We start from the raw sequence: 20,356 nt of genomic DNA on the forward strand, positions 1-20,356 counted from the left end.
AATGAGTACATTGTTCTACACGTAAAAGGAATGTATATCAACAATGGGAAAACCCCACATCTTTTGCTGAGTTTTGCCCATATCCTATGAAAACTGTCATACAGGAGTTCCTTGTATTCAATCAAGCAGTGATTGAATAGGAGTGAAATACCAAAATGATGCCTCACATACTCTACGGTTTTTTATTCTGGACATGCAGTTACAGTTTGCTTCGGTTTTACTTCCCTTGACAATAAGCAATGCCAGACCCTTAACATTTCTGCCTCACATATTACCAGTAATATTGTGCTTCCTTGCCCCTCTTCTGTCTCTAATCTTGCACTAAGAGTAATATGGGGTATTAAATACTACATTTTCATTATTTCACCTTAAACTTGTGTCCCTTCTGAGTTAATACCTTGCTAAGAAAGATTTATTGTTCATGGTGAGTTATTTTTAAAGCCTGTCAGTATTTGTATGTTTGAATGGTTGCCTCCATCACCACACAAACCTGCAATGAGTAGCCAGGTAGATCTTTTAGAATAATCCTGGCTGAAATAAATGGTGGCAGGGAAATGGCATGAATTCTGTTGAGGCCTCACCGGGAATATGGTGAAAATGGCACTAATTGGTTCAGCTGGGTATTTTGTTGGTGGATTTGCCTGTTGAAACATGTACAATTATTTTATGTCCTGTGTCAGTCCTGTGTTACTTCTGAATCTGCCAAAATGTCTTAACAAACTCCTTTGTCTCCCACAATTACTGAACAAAGACACATTTGGGAGCTCACTAATTCAAGATGTCACTGGTTTCAGTAGCTACCTGCTAAGAGTAGCAGTTCTGGTTTGTTCTCTTAGCAAAGCTGCTGAATAGCTTTGCTAAGAAGAATTTGAGTGGCATGTTGGCAGAGCAACTTAGAAAAGTCTGTGATGTTGGTTCATTAACTAAATCCCTTATTTAAAAATACAGATTTTATTCAATAGTATGTAATTTGAAACCTCTTCATTCTAGAAATGGCCTTCACAATCTGGCATTATTTGGCATAGCACATGTAAAAGTATGCTTTAGTCCCATGTTTGAGTGGTCTTCCATAATTTACAGCTTTTCTAAATTTATTTTTCTGGTTTTTTTTCAAGTGAGATAAGTCATTGGCTTAGCAGTAAGCATGCATAATTCCTTTTTTGATTGTAGCAGTGATGAAGAGAGGTTTATTATAATGAGTATTAAACACTATCAAAGACATGCCTTTTATGCCTTCTAACATACCACAAGTAGTACAATGTAGTGAAAGGATGAAGTAGTTACAGTGGTGTAAATTATAAGAAAATAAAAGTACTGCAGCTGGTTTTAACACTTTATTAGAAATATTGTTATATTCTGTTCTGAAGGAAAGTTGGAGAAATTATTTTCAAATTACTTTCAATAGGAAATAAGTTTCAATGTTATTTTGAGTGCATTTTGAGGTGGCCAATTGTTTTATTTGTGCTCTGTCAAAATGTTCTGTTAGACTGCAGATCAACCAGATCAGTAACTGGTGTTCCCACCTAAAGCTGGGTGGCTTTTTGTGTGGACTGTGGTGTTTGTGCAGCTGTACAGTGAGCCAGATAGGAAAAGTAATCTGTCATTAAAATAATCTTTTTTTTTTCCTTTTTCTAGGCTTTTTTTTCGGCAGAATCTAGTTGTACAGCTGCGCAGTGAACAGATCAGCAAACAAATGTGCTGGTGTCCAAAAATGGTTTTGTGGGAATGGGAACGAGAGAGTGAAGCAGTGGGGGAGGGCAGCACTGCTACTTTAAGTGCAACACCATCTTAAAATATTTGTTGAACTTCAGCTTTGGTTGTAACCAAAATAATTTGCTTACTTTCAGAAGAAAAATGAAGTATTAAAATGCAGCTGTAACTGGTTCATCTTTTCAAGTATTTCAATCTTACAAGGGCTGGTTGGTGTCTTAATAGGATCTAATGGAACAGTGTATTCAATACAGAATATTGGCACAAAAGCAAAGTGGCTTGTTGTAAATTCTGTGCATTAATAGGTGTTTCATGGACTACATCCAATTTATATATGAAAGACTGCAAATTAATTCTTGGTGAGCAGAACTAGTACTTACAGAACTTCCAAGTGTTCTGAAGTTTTTATATTATCTTGAGCTCTGAGAAGGATCCCATACTCAGCAATTTCTTACAAATAACTGACCCTTTGAAGAAGGCTCTCCAGGTTTTTTATGTTCAGAATAAATGTTCCTTTCTGGATAACTGAGCTGGTAGATTGCTACTGTATTAGTTCAAGATCATTTTATTATGCTTGGGACTAGGCTTTTCAAATACTTCATAGTTCAGTTTTTTAGGAAGTATTCATGGTGTATTCAGTTATGCATAAATGCTTTCTGTACTCTGTAAGTCTTATCTGGTATTAACTTGGCAAACAGGGCTTGGATCAATTAGTTAATGGTCTGTTCCTACAAAGTGCCCCTCCTACTGGGCTATAGGTTTTCAAATGAATGAGGTTCACTGAAATCCACAAACCTGTTTCACTGAAATCCACAAACCCGTTTCACTGAAATTGAAGAAGGAAGAAAATAGAAGAAGAAGGAGATGGGTGAGAACTAAAGTTAGAAGTGGTTAATTTTAACTTTATTGATCTGTAACATGTTTTCCTGTTTCCATTAGCAGAAGCTAATGTCGGTTTTAGACTGATAAAACAAAAACAAGTTATTTAGTTAAAATGTGTTTATGGTTTTCTTAAAATGTCTTTCAGTAACAACAATATATTAATTTCACATTAATTTCTAAAAAAAAACCTTAAAAATGTGTGCTAGATTAATAGGATTTTGTATTCTAGTATTTGCTAAAAATATAAAATTTAACAAAGGTAGAGTAGGTTAATTTGGATTTTCAGATTGCAGCCTTTTTTTTTAACTGAATATTTGTATGAAGTATTGCACAGTTCAGGATGGGGGGGGAAGCTGCATACAGCTCCCCTGCATGTACATTGGAGTGAATACCTGCAGTATAGAAAAGCAGTTAAATTTCTAGGACTTGTAAGAAAAACTGTCTTTATGTAGTCAATAATTATTTCTTTTTAAGAAATTGGCATTTCTCATAGAGCTGTTACTCTGAGAAGTTCCTAATAGAAATGAATTGCACAAGTGCTGAACTTGCAGTGCCTCACAGCGAGACTGCCTTAGTTTGGTAAGAATATTGCTTTGTCCTTACTTTTAGCACCTCTTGTCTCTCTGGGTTCTCTCTTGCCTTAGCTGGAGCATGTGTTTGGTGTGGAACTCGTAGCTGCCCACAAAATCTTGCTAAGGCACTTTCCTCTCTCTGGCATTCAAGCTGAGTAACTTAGAGGAGTCAAAGATGTTTTTCACAGATGAGCAGAAGATTCTTCAGAGAAAACAAGGATATGAAAATTGAACAAGGGAGCGAAACTGAAATTACTTGGGAAGGAGCGTGGGAAGAAATCAGTGCATTTATATTACAAATATTTCAGGTTATTAAAATTGTTGGGAGGAGACAACAAAAAGGTTTAGGGGGAAGAAAGCTGGGCACTTAATATATTCTTGTCAGCATTGTACACAGAAAAAAATGCTGTACTATGTGGGCTGCAAATGCTGGAATAACAGATGTGGCTTTCATTTGAGTTTGAATTTTGTATAATTCAAATAATACATTATTTGAATCCAAGTTTGTTGTTTCAAAGTAAAGCCTAACTCTTGAACTAGTTTTCTAGTCTCAATGAAACAGTTGGTGATAAAGAAAGATGTCCCCACAAATGATATTCCAGGCTTTAAGGGATAAAGTGAACAGCTAAAATAGATAGTAAGCACTGTGGATAAATTTCAGAAATCCAAGGGAAATTGAATAAAAAAAATATTTTTAAAAGAAACAAAACCAAACCCAACTCTAATCACGGGTGCTTTTGCTTAAGTAGCTGAAACACCCTAGGGAGACAGTGGTTTGCACAGAGATGTGCTGAGTTTTCCATCCAGAGAAGGCAGCTGTGCTTAGGGACTGCCCAGGTGCTTTCACCTGAAGCCTCTGTGTGTGTGGAAGTTCAATCCATTCTCCATTTGCTGGGAATGATCTCTTGCACTGCTGTGTGGGGAGGGGATGGGGTGCCCTGGGCAGCATCATGTGCCTTTCTGAAATGCCCTCTGGTGGAACACACTTGATCTTTGCCCCCCTGCAAATGTCCACGTTCTATTTGTGGAGCTTGGCTTGGGGTGGGCTTGTCCTGCTGCCTGAGGTGTCAGGAAGGGCTCTGCTTGTTCTTGTTGCAGCTCAGGGATGTGCAGCAGGTGCTGTTTGTTCAGCGCTGCCCTTCCCGGGTGCTGCAGTTTCTCACTGCCCCTCAGGAGCTGTGGAGGGCAGGCAGCAGGGAATCAAACGAGGGAACAGAATTAGGCAAAGGCTGATAGCAGAAATAGGCAGAATCTTTTTCAACTTTGGTGTAGCCTTGTCCTCAGGCTGCCCTTGCATATTCTCTTGAGGGGATTTGAGAGTCTTAATGTTCTCTAATGAGATCAGCTGTATACAATTTTGTGCCACTGAAGTGTATAGAACTTGGACTTCAGCTTTCCAGTATTATACACATGAGTACTGCCTTACAGGTTCAACATGACAGCTATTTACAGTTGCCTAGAGAATAATCAAGCTCATTTAAAAAGAAAGAAGGAATTAATTCTTTCTGGTTGTTCTTTTGGAAACTTTTTATTATGTGTACATTTGTTTTTAAGTATCTGTTCCGTAATAAGATTTGCAATGGAAGATACAGAATATTGTACAATAGAAGATCAAAAATACTGTGCTAAGGTTATTACTGTTTTAGCTGAAAACAGACAAGTAATTGATTTTGAAACTGGTCGGAGACTGCTCAGCTCTTGTTTTTCAGCAATGAATCACAGTCATAGGTTACAAACTATTTTAACCACTAGGGCATAGAGAAAAGGTACCATTCAAAGCTAAACACCACAATTAGGGATGCATGACTAAAGTTTCCAACTAATGTATTAGTAGTATTGTATGAGACAGTCACATGGAAAAGATCATGAGGTTGTGAAAAGGATTATGAGCATGCTTTAGTCATGAATTTCCTGGTAGAGATATTTTAGTCTGGATCATGCTTGTTTAAATGAGAATAATTTAACTTTGCTTGTTCTGATTGTATTACCATTATGTGGCAAAGGGGGAGAAAAAGTGTCTTACCTACAAAAGTAGTATTACTTTATATATATATTAATATATGAAAATAATATTTCAGTAAATTTTGGAGATGAACTTACCATACTGAACTACTTGAAAAAGTTTATCACAGCGCTGAAATCAGTAACTGGAATGTAGGGGACTGAACTGGAGATAAACTATGGTTATTCCAGAGTGATGATCGAACAGTTGTTTATAAAAATAAACCACTAATGTACAATGAGTAGCCATTGACCTATCTGATGTCCATGGAATCAGTTTTGATGCAGATGCCTCCGTTTGACAAATATTCCTCTGGGCTTATATTGGGCTTATATTGCAAAAGAGAGTTTTGATTTTTAAAAAAATTTTGTAAGTTTTTGAAGCTCCAATGGAAAGTGAATTTTTGTATTTTGGATTTGTAGATGTTAACAGGAGAAAGTTTTTTCTCCAGTCTTCCGTGTTGACACATTTATTTGTCAAATAAAGTCCTTAGAAGGCAGCTCCTTCCTTTTCTCTGCCAACCTGTTACAAGTATAGGAGCTTCCAATAGATATTTTGGGAAAGTAAGATGGACTTCAAATGTTTATGGTTTGCTGCGGAGCACTTTCCTGGCTGGTTTCACAAAGCACATTTTAGTGAGCAGCTGTGGGGGGCTTGAGAAGGACAACCAAATTTCTCCTGTCTCATGTGAGAGTCAGTGGCACTTTAGGATGCGCTGAGCAGGTCACTCGTGCCTGGGAATGTAGGGCCAGCGGCAGCTCGAGTCAAGGTGCACATCAGGAAATAAAACCACTGGCAGTGGTAAGAGCTTAAAGCACAGCTGGCCTGTGTCCTGTCCCCTTACAGGTGACTTGTTTGCAATTCTGAACACAAGCTTTTGCAGTGTCTCCTTCATAACCTGGTGTTGAATTGTAAGTTTTTTACATGCAACACTAAATTGAAAACCACATTGTCTCAATGATATAATTTCTAAAAATCAGCATTAACTGCTTTCAGCTCAACAGTTGTCAGCATTAACAGTATTTTTTGAGTTGTAATAGCAGATGTTTTCCATATAACCCTACTTTTAAATGGATGTCCACATAGATCTTTGAGTCAGTAAACCAATGTAAGTGAAAAGTACTAAAAAGATGGACATTTAAGCAATACATTGAAGTTAGTTAATGACAACTTATTTGTACATTGATAATGGGCAATTTCAAAATAGGGAACTGTGCAGTGTGTGTTTAGTGGAGGCACTTTAGCAGCACAGAAGAGAACAAATGGTGCATGGGTTTTCAACTGTATTACCTGCCTGTCACCCCTGTGAACAGGAAAATACAGCATTGTTATTTTAAAATAATTTTCATTCTTTTGTAGCTTGTGTTTTATCAAGACTTTCAATATTATAGGTTACCATAAGTATAGATGCCTCTGAAAATATGCGCAAAAAGATTCTAATATGACTGACTGTAAATGTTGTTAATCTTTTTCTTATCATCACCTCCTGTAAGTATGGTTTGTAAAATCACATCTCTAAAATACCCAGTCTGTCTTACTGTTGGATAAGAAAAGTACATTAATACAATTTCTGCAGTAAAAGTACTGCAATTGCTATTCTTGTATTGCCAATATCTAAAAAGCTTTGCGAGTGATTCGGTTGGTGTAAGTACCAAACTGATACGCCATATAAATTGACATTGAGATTGCTTTACAGCTAAGTGCTTCCCTTTGTGTTTCTTGTAGGAAACAGAGATGAAGGTACACATGCACACAAAATTTTGCATCATTTGTTTGCTGACATTTATTTTTCATCAGTGCAATCATTGCCATGGAGATGGACACAACAATGGTCCCAAAAAGGATCGTGTACACGACCATAATGACTATCAGATCTCAAATGAATCATACTTCCAGAATGGAGGAACAGAATCTATGCCCAGTAAATTTTCAACGTTGGAAGCAGAAAATGAACAAAAATACTACATTGAAAAGATTTTTGATCGTTATGGTGAAAATGGAAGATTATCGTTTTTTGGCCTAGAAAAACTGTTAATAAGCCTTGGTTTGGGAGAGGTAAAAGTAGTGATGATAAATCATGATGATATTGGCCATGATCATGTTTCTCACCTGTATGCTTTGGAAGTACAGGAAGGAAAGCATTTTCATCCTCATAACCATGCTCACAGCCACTCAGATTCAGAAAACCAGACCACCGTTGGTGCATCTGCAAAGAGAAATCATAAATGTGACACTGAGAGAGACACAGCGGTGCCCTCAGTGAAGGAGGACGGCAAACACGTTCATAACCAAAGCCGCCGTCACCACCACCACCACTCGCGCCCACACCGGCACGAGCACAACAGCACGCGCCACTCGCGCAACGAGTCCGTCAGTCACAGCGACCACGCGGAGCAGAGCCACGAGCCTTCCACAGAGACAAACACCACTCAGGATCAGCCGGAACGGAAACAGCGCAAACAGAAGAAGAAGCAGAAGAAGATCAGCGAGACGTCGGGAGACGCTACCTGGGATTATGCCCCAGAGCACGATCCTGGCGATCAGTACGAGCACAACCGTGTTCACAAACACGACCATGTCCACGATGCCTCTCACTTGCACGTGCACCACCACGACCACAGCGGTGACCGCTCTGCCAGCCACGGCCACCAGGACGGCAGTTTGGGCAGTGCCACCGGGCACCGCCACACCAGCAAGCGAGAGGCCTCGCGCAAGCAGATCAGTGTGAGGAAACACGCTCTTCCTGCAGCACGTGGCCACAAGGATCATAGTGAAGATGAGCACAAGCATGAAGAGGTGAGTATGAAATGGAGAGCTGGTTAGTTGACTTTCAGTGCTGTCACTTAATAATTGAAGGTGCATACCCACAAATAACAGGCATGTTTGGGACTGTAGCGTAATAGTATATGAATTTGATCCGTAAAGCTTTCGGAGATAGCCTGCTTACAGGGGAAGTTTTTCCCTTCTCAATATTCTGAAATACTGCCACCACACCCACTCTTTATGAATCTGAGATCATTAACATTTTTGAAAACTGCACAGACACTCTTTCCTAAAATATCTGCATCATTTCAGCACCCTTCTGATATCTTTGTTCTAAGAGATTAAGAAGCAATTGCAGGTGTAGCTTCAATAGTACTGTGCTCGGTGGAAGCTCTTCTGTTTTGTCCTTCTGCATCCATTATTTCTGCCAGCACCATAAATCCCTTCCCCTCACAGTTAACTACAGATGCAGGACCTTGTAAAGTCATAATTTTAAACTGGAAGGATGGAGGGAGTGCTGAGTTCAAGGTTTCAAACTGTATTAAAAAGTAAAACTCAAAACACAGAAGGTTGGTAGGTAAACAGAAGTGTTGAAAAACCTATTTTGGATTTACGTTTTTCCACTCTTCACCTGTTGCTTTTTCTTCTTTGCTTGTACTGTGTCAAGAATATGGAAACTGCTTTTCATTGACATTTATCAAATGTTACATAGGTGTTGGGAGACTCAAGGGTGTGGTGCAGATATTTTTACTGTTTCTTTCTCTCATAAACCACTTTGATCAGTTTGAGCCGTGTTTTAGCACTGGTGGAACATTTGGAGCAAAGTTTCTGCTTGGTTTGTGTTCTCAAATAATATGTTGCATTTTCCATATGTGGAAATGGATACCTTTATATTTAATTTGTTTGTACAATTTGCTTGCAGTGCTTAAATGCTACACAGCTGCTACGGTACTATGGTCTGGAAGCCAGCTCCCTAATATCTCCTGAGCTCTTTGTGTACATGTGTCCTGCTTTGCTCTATCAGATTGAGAGAAGGCTTTGTATTGTACATTATGATGAGCTGGAAGATTTTACAAGAAATAAAAATGCAACAATTGAGAATAAAGATAAAACAGGTGCATCAGGTGGGTGTCTTTTTTTCTTAGTGGGAAAAACCATGTGTTTATCTCAAAGTTGGAAAGTTGAAGTTACTTTGGCACTAAATTTCTTAATAAATTTGATCTGGACGTATTAATTCAGGAATAGAGAACAACACTATCATCACAGTTCATTCACTGGAAAATAAGATTTTAGGTCTTACTATTTTTATGTTTTAGCAGTGATACAGGTCTGTAGAATTGACATGCATAATTTTTGGTGAACTTAAAAATAGGTATAAGCAAGTACAAGAGCACAATTTAAATTGTCATTTCTGATGCTTCCCTTTTCTGACTATTTCTCTCTAAGCACATGAGAAGTGTTCAATCAAAATCTGCTGTTGCCAGTTTTAATTTTTTTTTGTGTGTACCTTGAGTAAAACTGAGTAGACTTCTTGTCACCATAGTTCTAAGTTAAAATATTTTTACTACTTTTAAAGCAGTTACTTTAAGGGTAGAATCCATTGTTGTTATTTCATAACTGAATGTACTTTTCAAATATAAGTTTGCCACTGCTATCTTTCATTAATTATAATGGAACTGTTGATGTTTAGTTGCATTAAAATACTAAAAATCTAAAAAATCTTGGATATAATGTCTGTATTTTGAAAATGAAAATATTGGTAATGTGAGTATTGATTAGTGCATAGGTGCATATTAGCATCATTAGAAATAAAGCCTGAAATAACTGCAGTCTCATAGATGTTAATAACTGTTGGGAAGAATGCATTGCTGGTAATCTTTCTTAACAGCTGCAGAGTCATTAAAATAATTAACTTCTTATAGATAAATCTTCTCTAGTGACACATCTGCTGTCTTGTTAGCTGCTCAGAGATTGCTGTAGAGCAGATACAGTGGGTGTTTTGTATGACAGCAAATTGCTTTGTGGTGTGGTCTCAGTGTAGTAAGAGCTGACCCCTGCCTTATTACCAAGAGCATTGCTAGGGCAACTCTAAGCATTTTCTGCCAATTAAAATGTTGAAACCCTATACAAAACTGTCATGTTGCACATGCTTCGAACCAGTTTAATTAGGATGCTTCTACAGATGAGTGCTTCTTTTTAAAAGATTGCATTTTATTTCTCTGTCATGAGAAAGGGAGTTCATTAATAACTCATCTTGAGGACCCTTAATGTTTTTAAGAGACTTAATCTGCAAAATTAGTGAAGCTTATTGTGAGCATTTAACACGTTTTATGACATCTGATACCTTGAGTATAAATAACACCTTTGCCAGTTAGTTGTAAAAATTTGGGTTCTAACTCATTGATTTGGCTCTCAAACAGTCAGATTAGATAATGATAAATCATTCTTCATAACAATTTCCTGTATTCTCTTGTATTAATTACAGCAAGATTTCAGTTGATATAATAATAATTGTTCCTTGTTATATAAGGAAGTGAATAAAAAAAATAACAAATCCTATTTGGAATATGGGGACTGTGAGAGGTGTAGGGCAGATGTCAGTCATAGAGTAACTTAACCTATAGCTTGTAGGACTGTACTGAAATGAAAGCATGTGCCCACCTGAGCTAATGTAAACATTTTTAGAGAAGTATTCACCAAAGTTAGGAGGATGCAGTCACTTTTAAACATGAGCTTTCTGTGGTTTACTTTAGTTTTAGTTAAAGTTTCCAAACAATCTTAACAGGCTAGTGTTGCTTCTGTTCATTGATACCAACCTGTGAGGTTTCCATTACCTCTGCTGTGGTTTTCTAAAGCAAAATAATTTCATTAACTGATGGCCAAAAACTTACGAAGCCATGTTGGGTTTTCCTCCTGTAATTTACAGATAGTTCTGTGACATCTTGTAATGGAGGATTTTCAAGGGCTTTTCCATAGAACTGAGCTTTCACAGTGTACCTGTTGGAAGAGGGGGCATTGTCACCATTGAGCCCCCATAACAACTGAAAAGGAAAGGCACACCCTGCTAATGAATGAAGCCAGTAGAAGTCCCACATAAACAGGGAGCATTTTGTTTAAAGCTGGAGATCGCTTAGAGCTGTTGATGAGAAGTGTCTCAGATCAGATACAAGTTGTAATTCTGCCTGTGCAGATGCCAGTGCTCCCTGGGGCTCAATCCGAGAGGGGCACAGATTCCATGTTCTAATCCCATGTGCCTTAGCTTAATCATGATGCCATGTTTAGGTCCTGTATCATCCACAGGAGTATTCCAGCCCCTCAGAGGTGTATCTGCCAAACCTGCTGTGATAGATGAAACTTCAGCCTTTCCATTTTTCTCCATGTAAGGTTGTTGATCATCTACCCCGGCACTGAACACCAGAGTGTGTCCACCTTGGGGCAGTGTCCTGCCCAAAGGCTGTGTCATTTTTATCTGGGCTGCTTGTGCATGTGTGCCTGATTGAGCATTGAGGGACAGCTGCATGTATGCTGGGTTTTCAGCACAGCCTGTCGGTCCAGGGTACGGAGCTGAAGTGCTCTGGGCATCAGTCTGGGGACCTGTGGCGGTATTTTGGTCATCGTGGTCCTGCTTCAACTTTAGACCTGCTTTTGTATTCCTGTTTTCCAACCTTAGTTTTTCAGTTCCTCATCTGACAGCAGACTTTGCCTTATCACTGACTCTCTTTTCTATGGTCTCAGTACTCGTGTCTGTCGGTGCACACCTCATACTGTCTAAAGCGTTTTCCAGTCATTTTCTCCCAGTGGATGTGGTCTTGTACCCCTTGCATTTCAGCTGGATTGTTTCCTTTTATGCAATGTTGTGGAATGACAGCCACAGACTTAGTAAGAATGAATATCCCAAAATAAAATTTAAAGCATCAGATGTTTTGAGCTTTGGTGTTGAACCAGACTGAGCCTGCAACAGCCACACTTCTGTTGGCAAAGTCGTATAAATCTGCTCCAGAGTGGGTTTGGTACAGACAGAATTCTTGAGGTGTTTCACCCTGATGTTGACACTGAGCAGCTACAACACATTTGTTCCTCTTTTCTTCTCCTCTCCCCCATACCCTGCCCCATTTTCCAGGATGTTTTCCCCTACTTGTGGACCCTCACAGATGGAAGGAAAGTCAAATTGTGCTCTGAAATGTGGAAATGTTAGGGATTCTGAGTCAGGAGTTGTAACTTAACTTAAAGTTGTCAAATCATGGTAGACATACATTTTTGATAAAAAGTGGAGCAAGGAAAAACACTGTGGAAGAAAATCAAAGCTTTTGTACTAAAACTTAAAGAAAATACTTTATTAGAGTGAGATGCTGACTGAAAGAGCCATGTCTCTTTGTTTATAGGATCTGTTTCTTCTGTAATTCCTTCTTTTCAACATCATGTAGAAATTTTCACATCTTCCCTCATTAACAGGAATATGTTGGGTGTACCACAACCCATTATAACTTCTTCTAATGGCAACAGTAAAGATTCTCAGAAAAAAGAAATGCTGCTATTTGGTGGTAGCAAGTTGCTTTCAGTTTTCAAGGTCTTATTGTAGCATTCGATTTTAGAGTTCCTTTGCCAAAGGTTGAGTATTCTCATGAATAAAGGTGTATGTTTCAAAGCACCAGGTGAAATAAATAGTGCCAGACTAAACATGGGGAGAAATACAGAATCCAGAAAAATTTTGCATCAGAACCATATTAAAAGCAACTGTTACATACACATTAGTGCTTGTAGAGTCCTTGTAAGTTAAGTGGCAGAGATGGTTTTGTCCCAGTATGAAACCTTTTGCTTTTTGTTTCATGGAGGGCTACAAAGCTAAGCCTGGAACTAACAATCAGGAAGAATTGCTGGGCTCTTTCTAGCTAATTGTCTTCTGATGTCTCACTATATTATACTGTGCTGTGAATAAGCCTGTGTGGTTTTGGTTTTGCTGTGCACTTCAGTACTGCCTTTATATTTTTCAACACCTTTTCAATGAACAATCACAAAACTTAGGTTGAAGGAAAGTCACTTTCTTAAGAGATAATTGAAAGTCATTAATCAGGCTTAAACGTTTTCCAGGTGTTGTTCTGATAACCTTTCTGTGTTCATTTCTTCCCACAGCCTGGTTTTGTGGTATCATCTCTATCACCGTCATTAGCCTGCTTTCCTTGCTAGGTGTGATCTTGGTTCCCATCATTAACCAATGGTGCTTCAAATTTCTTCTAACTTTCTTGGTAGCTCTGGCTGTAGGAACAATGAGTGGAGATGCACTGCTCCATCTCTTACCACATGTAAGTATGGTCTCCTTACCTTTTATTCTTAATTGTAAATGAGTCTGGAATTTTTGAGGAATTGTTTGATAGTGTCAGTAAAAAAAAGTTCACTGATGCACCTGTAGATTGACTTGACTGTGAGGGACACCAACACTTCTGGAGACTTTCTGCTGACAGAAAGGAAGGAAATTTGTTTCTCTGAACAAAAGGTGGGGAAAAGTAGTTGCATATTCATTGTTGAAGTGATGTCACGCTGTTGTAAAACACTCAGGAGCCCAACAAGACTATTTTAAATTCAGCAGTATTGCTGTCTCTTGTTACCTGAATTATTTCCTGGGGGTTAACCTGCCTGGTTAATATATTTGAGGGAGAAAGTATTGTGTACTGAATCAAGCAATTGCCTAAGGAAGGTGAGCAGCTTTTAATACATGGTGGTGTACTGTAATTCTTAAAAGGGGGAGTGTTTTCTAAAATTTGTTACCTCAGTTGTTTAGCACAAAAGACTAATATTTTCATGTTTTCTTTGTATAATTCTAATACACATTTTTGGTTGTGGTTTTAGGGTTTTTTTTAAGTTCATATTTCAGATCAGAATTTAGGCTGTAATTGACTGTAATAGTTTAAAAAGTCATAAGGCTTGGTTGCTAATGGGAGAGTAAGAATGATAATTCCTTGTGATATTTCTGAGTGTTAGTCTCATTTTCAGGATCGTGAGAGAAAAGCTGAAGCTACATTATCTACCCCCTCAAAAAAAAAAATTCCCAGAGGAATTTTTTTTACTGATTAGGATAATGAATAATCTATTGAAAAAGTGACGTAGCAAAATGTGTTAGTGTGAAGAAAAGGCAGAAACAGGTGGGGGTTTCTGTTGTTTCTTGTGGCCCAGTGCCATTTCAGTGTCATGGTTGCCCCAGTGGTGTCACTGTTGTCTCTCCCACCAGTCCCATGGAGGCCACAACCACAGCCACCACCACGGCCAAGGCCACGTGCACGAGCACAGGCACTCGCACCGGCACGGCCACGCGCACGCAGTGCACGCTGAGGGCTTTCTGGAGGAAAATGATCCCGTGCTCAAAGGGCTCTTGGCACTTGGAGGCATTTATGTTCTCTTCATCATTGAGCATTGTATAAGAATGTACAAACATTACAATAAACAAAAGGTAGGTGCTGAAATTGTTTGCTGTTTAAAATGCGTTCCCTAAAGCTACCTTGTGAGTGCTGAGGAATTGTGTTTACCCTGAACAAGTGCTGCTGCTGCTCTGTATTCTGTCTGATGCTATGTGAGGGATCCCTTTCCCAAAGAAGTTGCTTTTCTCAACAAGGTAACTTGGGAACACAGTGTAGAAATCTGATGGAGGAAACTACAGCTCTTCCTCTAAAGTTTCCTGGGTTTTTTTGCAAAAACAGGAGGAAGCATTATGTAAGAAAGATCTGCTTATAGAACCAGCAATTGTCAGACAATTGACAAGAAATTTAGCAGTATGCTCTTAGCTGACAATGCCAGTGTAATAGAGGTATCCTGGTTTTCAACATCAGAAAAATGCTAACATTTTCAGACCTCCTGCTTTCTGTAAACTGCCAGTCAGATTTTAACTTGTTTCTCAAAAAATGATTGGGAGCACTCTGTATTTATGATAGGAGTATAAAAGGAGAGCAAGTACCCTGGAGAGTGTGAATGTGGATGGAAATTCAGTTTTAGCCTTCGCCTTTGTCACTCAATTTTGAGGAGAAAATTATTTTGGTGAAACTCCAACTTGCTTCTCCCAAAATGACTGTGAAAACTTTTCAGCTTCTCTGTTTTCATGTCATACTTGCTGTCTGAGCTGGACAGGCAGCAAAAGATTTTCTGTGTTGGAGGAGCATTTCTTAGATCTTCTGATAAAAGGATGAAAACTGTTACATTGTGCAATTCTTGAGATTAATTAAATAATTAAATCCCCTAGGCTGCTTTGGCAAATCCTTGGGATCTGCTCTATGGGCTGCAGATACAGAAGAGCCTCTTGCTTTCTTAAAGGGAAGTATAAGGAAGTTATAGGAATATAAAACAAAAAAATAGTTGAACAAATTAGAGGAGCTGTTCTTGCTGCAAGTTTGCTTTCTTGAACAAATCTAATAGCTGCATGGAAGTACTCCTGGGCTATAAGAGCAATCCTTATCAGAATATCCCCTCTTACTAAAGTGAAATATATCTCTGTGTAACTGTTTGGGAGTGAGATTCCATGGAAAGTAGCTAAGAACTTTTGCTGGAATAGGGATTGTTACTGAGCCTTATAAAGATAAATATTGTGAAGTAACATATTTCTGTCATACATGGTAAAAGAGAGTAGCTTGGTCTGTTTAGAAGAGATTTTTGGACAGCATTTCAGTTCCTGTTATTTCCATCAATGTCCTGTCACAAACTAGACGTTACCTGTTTTCTGTTGCAGAGTAAGCAGAAATGGTGCAAAAAAACCCAGACTGAAGAATCACCAATTGGAAGGAAACTTTCTGATCACAAATTAAATAACAGACCAGATGCTGACTGGCTTCAGCTGAAACCCCTTGCAGGTAGGCAGTTACTGTCAGAATTCTCTGACTGGGAGATCCAGAGTAGGAGCAGGTTACTGGGGCATGGTGTGTAGCATGTAACCTCTTGTACAGTTTTGCTGCTGTTATGCAAATCATTGTTAATAAGACTTAATAGGCTTTTCCCTATTAAATCTTTTTTATTTTGTTTTCTTTAGATCTGAGAGCACTCTGAACATTTCCTAATATGCCATAGAGATGGTTCTCAGACTTCTGAAGCAGTCATGTTTTGGGTGGCTGTGGGTCTTTGTTTGTTTGTTTGTTTCAGGGTGTTTTTGGTGTTTTGGTTAAGCTATTCCTGACTAGCTCAGCCCTGGCAAAAATTAGATCAAAAACGAACACCCACACAATGAATGGGGATATCTTCCACTTTGAAGATTCCAGCATGTGACACAGTTACAGATAAACAAAATCTGTTTCTTTCCATAAATACAACCGAGTATCCTGAATACTCCTCAAGTATCCCAAACAACTTTTGCACACTGTTCCTTCATGACAGCCTGTGAATGCTCATTTTGTGTGTACCCAGAAGAAATGCTCTATCCCCCTTCTCACAGGGGAGAGAAGGGCAAAGACTTTGCTTCATAACCTTCTGAATCTGTTGCCTGCTTGGCTGCAGAATTAATTTGTTGCTGAAGAACCTATACAAATTTGTATTTGCACAAATTAGATTTATTTAATTTGATTGGTTTGTAGAGGAGAGGGTTAGCAGCCTCCTCCACTCAAACAATCTCAAATGAGATTTGGGGCACCGACACAGAACATGGAAAGTTTTCAGGAGTGCAGGGGTTTGAACATATATTTGAAATGTCTGCATGGCAGTGGAGGCTGAGCTCTGTGGGCATGTGCAGGCAGAGCCAGGTAGGGCTTCCTAAACCATTCAGATCCCATCTACAGCTCTAAGACATTATCATCATTCCGACAACTCTCCTTTGCCAGTGTTGAACCATAAACTTTGTCATTAGCAAAATTATAGGCACGAGCGTAGGCTGGGCTAAAACTGGCTTTGAGTGCTATGGATGCAGTGCTGCTGCCTTGCAGTGGAGAATTTTATATATTGTACATGCACATTTGTGGAAAAACATCTCAATGACAGACTTAGTTTTTGGATTGAATGCTGACAACAAGTGTTAAAATACTTGTTTTGCTTTCCCAGAGCAGTTAACCCTTAGGTCAAGGGTGCAGTGGCCGCTGGTTAAACAGGAATTAACTCAGTGTCTCTCCCAACTGATTGGATGCAGGAGCAGATGACTCAGTTTTGTCTGAAGATCGACTGAATGAAACTGAACTCACTGACTTGGATGGGCAGCTGGAGCCCCCTGCCAAAAACTACCTGTCTGTAGAAGAGGACAACAACCTGCGCCACTCTCACAACGACGTCTCCCACACCGCCCAAGAGCACGAGCTGCACGATTCCGAGTATGACAGCCATGGCGAAGATAAAATGATAGCTAGAAAACACAGTCACCACTGGCATCACAAACATTCCCATCATTCCCATGGCCACTGTCATTCTGGAAAAGACCTGAAAGATACTGGGATAGCTAATATTGCTTGGATGGTAATTATGGGAGATGGCATTCACAACTTTAGTGATGGCTTAGCAATCGGTAAGCAAAAGCACTGAGTATTTCTCAACAGTTTCTCCTTACCTTTAGTAACTCTGCTAATATTTGACTTATCAGTGATCACAGGTAAGGCTTCCAGTTAGTACCTGTGGTTACTGCTGTTGTTCAGTCTCCTGCAGAGCAGAAATTGAAAGGCTGTCAATTGTAAAAGTTTCCCTTTTGTTAATATTCTGTGCTATTTGCACTAAAATTAATATATCAGTAGCAATGACGGTCACAGTCTCTGCCAAAGTGCAGACAAACCTTGGGATTTATGGAGCACAGTAACCCACGTTTCTTGTTTGGGTCTCAGTTGCTTTAGCATTATAAATAAATGCCTTTCAGTCTTACTTAGAATGATATTTACTAACAATAATAGTAATACTATTTCTATTATTGTTAATACATAGAATTACACAGTACGTGCAAATTAAGATACACTGTAAGTCAGGTTACAGAAATAATATTTTAAAAGTACTACTTAGGATAATTTAATTTTTATTTAATCAAAATATTATTTTGGCTCACGGTCAGTATAGATTTATTTCTAGCCAAGTGCAAAAGAAAGTGAAGTACCAAACAGATTTTATTTGATTTATTAAATCAACCTGGAGTCACACAATGCTCTAAATGTGATTTGAATTGTGAAGTTAATTTGGATATACAAGTCAGGATGATGGTGAAAGGACTGAAGTGCACACTTTTGATTCTTTACAAAGTAGCTGCTTAAGAGTATGCAGGGTTCTGAACTAATGGCAGAAGGGACACACCCATTTTGAAGGATGAGGCATAAGCATTTGTCAGGGTCTCTTGTTAACAGTGGAATCTACTAATTTTCTCCACTTCCTTCTGACAACTGCTAAAGAAACGAAACTCTAAAAATTAACTTGTTGCTTCATTTTCACATTAAACAGGTAAGACATTTAGACAGTAGGTTCTAAGGCCAAAAACAATTGCCACGCCTTCTGTTGAGAACTTCACAGTATTGAAATGCCATTTCTAAATATTCCTGGGTTAAGCCCAAACAGCTGAATCTGTGATAAATTGTAGATTTTAGAAAAGCATGCTCATCTTTTTAATATATCAAGCTATGAGGAATCCAGAGGAAAGTTAAATTCCCCCTCTGTCTTCAGATTGTTTCTTCTCTTTCCGATTTATGCTGCCTGTTTAGACTGCTCACTGCAGGCTCTTTTTCTGCTTTTCTCTGCTACAGTACAGAAATTTAATGCCAGTTTTCTCATCTCAGAATTATTTAAGGTAATGAACTTAAAGCTGATTGAATTCAATTAGCTTATGCAAAAGTAATGAAAGATATTTATGGCAATGTTTTTACCCTTATTATTTTCCAGGTCTGGCTTACTAATATTGCTGATATGTTCTCTAAAAATAAGTAGAAAGGAGCTGGAGAGGTTTTGGGTTAAATATTAGTTTGGATTTCCAAGCTGGAAAGGAGAGAGACAGACTCTTGCTCATGTACATTTCTAACTGTCCTCATGTACTTGAGAGCTCCTAAAAGTGTAAAAGTGATGTTATTTATTAGCGTGTTGTCTTTATGTTTTATTTTTAGCCAGTTGTGTTCTCTCCAGGGTTTGTCTGTCAGATAAATGAGTCATAAAGCCTGCAGTGGTAATGCACATCCAGAATGCTTCCAGTATTTCCCATTTATATACAGACAGGACACAGACATACTGAAAAATATTAATGTGCATTCTAACAGAAGAGTGTCAGCTCTGCAAAGTCGATTGATTTTCTGACCTGAAAATAGTGAAATAGCATTTTAATTTTTTTTCTTTCTTTTTTTTTTTTCTAGGAGCAGCTTTTAGTGCTGGACTGACAGGGGGAATTAGTACATCTATAGCAGTATTTTGTCACGAGCTTCCCCATGAATTAGGTAACTAAGTGTAGAAATTGTGCTCCATCTGGACAAAATCCTTATCTAAAAGCTGTTGTAACACTGTGCTAAGCACAATGCAGTGCAGAAGCTGCAGTGGTGACCAGAACTTCAGAGGGTGAGGGAGAAATATTACTTCAGAGTAGGTACTGCTACAGGATTGTGTTGGTAGTGTCGAGTTACAGAACTTGTGTAAAGCTTTTCGAGCATGTTTTAAAACTGTTCTCAGGAGCATCCATTTTACATAGCTCTGCATTTTACAGAGTTTCACACTACTCTATGTGGCATTGTCTTACACAAAGTTAAGCTGCATAGGTTTACATAAGTAAGCTGCACACAGGTTTACATAAGTAAAATTCCATGTGGGGATCTTCAGATGAGGCTTTGTTCCAACTGTGGCCAAGTTCAGCAGGTGTGGCCATTTAGGGTAAAGCCTGTAGGGCACTGTTGCCAGTGCCATTGATTCTTTCCCCCCTAATTGAAGCATTTCTTCTGGAGGTAGCTAACCATGATGAAACCTGTTGTTTTCACATTGCATGAAAATTTACTGCACCCTGAGAGTTTAAAAAGAGCAGCCAGAGAGAGGAGGAGTTTTCTGTTTTATCACTGATGTGAAGTTGTGCTAGATTGACCTATATCTGTTCTCACAGCTTGCTCACTTGAAGAGCTGCTGGGTCTGAATGATCAAAAGTGAGGTAAAACAAGCACTTCAAAAACCTTAGAGGTGATGAGGGAAATCCTTTTATATAGGCAGCTCCTGAGCTATAGGTAAATTATGGGCATAGGGGGGAAATAATAGAGCAGATGTTTGTGGTTTGACACCTATGCTATACAACCATTAGTTAAGTGAAGCTACTGCAGTATATAAAGGATTGCAGTGTATATTACAGTGCTTAGAACTTGACAGCATAGCATGATCAAATGAACCTTGTATAAGGGGTGAGTAGTTTATACCTATTTTTTTATTTTTTTAAATTTTGATATGTTTTAATTCTAATGTTTTATTCTAGATTAGGCAAATAATTACAGGCATGGGTATAAGAACATTACAAAAGAATATTACTTTAATTGCCCTCATATCT

The 20,356-nt window shown here is 38.6% G+C and overlaps 1 protein-coding gene across 3 annotated transcripts in view; it reads left to right on the plus strand.

Moving 5' to 3' along the window:
• The window catches only part of SLC39A10 (solute carrier family 39 member 10), a 34,126-nt gene that overhangs the window by 6,459 nt on the left and 7,311 nt on the right, over nt 1–20,356 (plus strand). For 2 of the 3 annotated variants that reach the window (XM_053947834.1, XM_053947833.1), the window contains exons 2-8: nt 6,892–7,962; nt 8,852–9,053; nt 13,060–13,229; nt 14,153–14,371; nt 15,638–15,758; nt 17,018–17,386; nt 19,194–19,274. In XM_053947834.1, coding sequence (XP_053803809.1) covers nt 6,901–7,962; nt 8,852–9,053; nt 13,060–13,229; nt 14,153–14,371; nt 15,638–15,758; nt 17,018–17,386; nt 19,194–19,274 — 2,224 coding nt within the window. In that variant the 5' untranslated portion in view covers nt 6,892–6,900. Of the gene's footprint in view, nt 1–6,608; nt 6,655–6,891; nt 7,963–8,851; nt 9,054–13,059; nt 13,230–14,152; nt 14,372–15,637; nt 15,759–17,017; nt 17,387–19,193; nt 19,275–20,356 lie in introns of those variants that run through there. The other variant, XM_053947832.1, reaches the window with a different exon arrangement.

This window comes from Vidua chalybeata, chromosome 7, assembly GCF_026979565.1.
Source record: "Vidua chalybeata isolate OUT-0048 chromosome 7, bVidCha1 merged haplotype, whole genome shotgun sequence".
Lineage (NCBI taxonomy): Eukaryota > Metazoa > Chordata > Aves > Passeriformes > Viduidae > Vidua > Vidua chalybeata.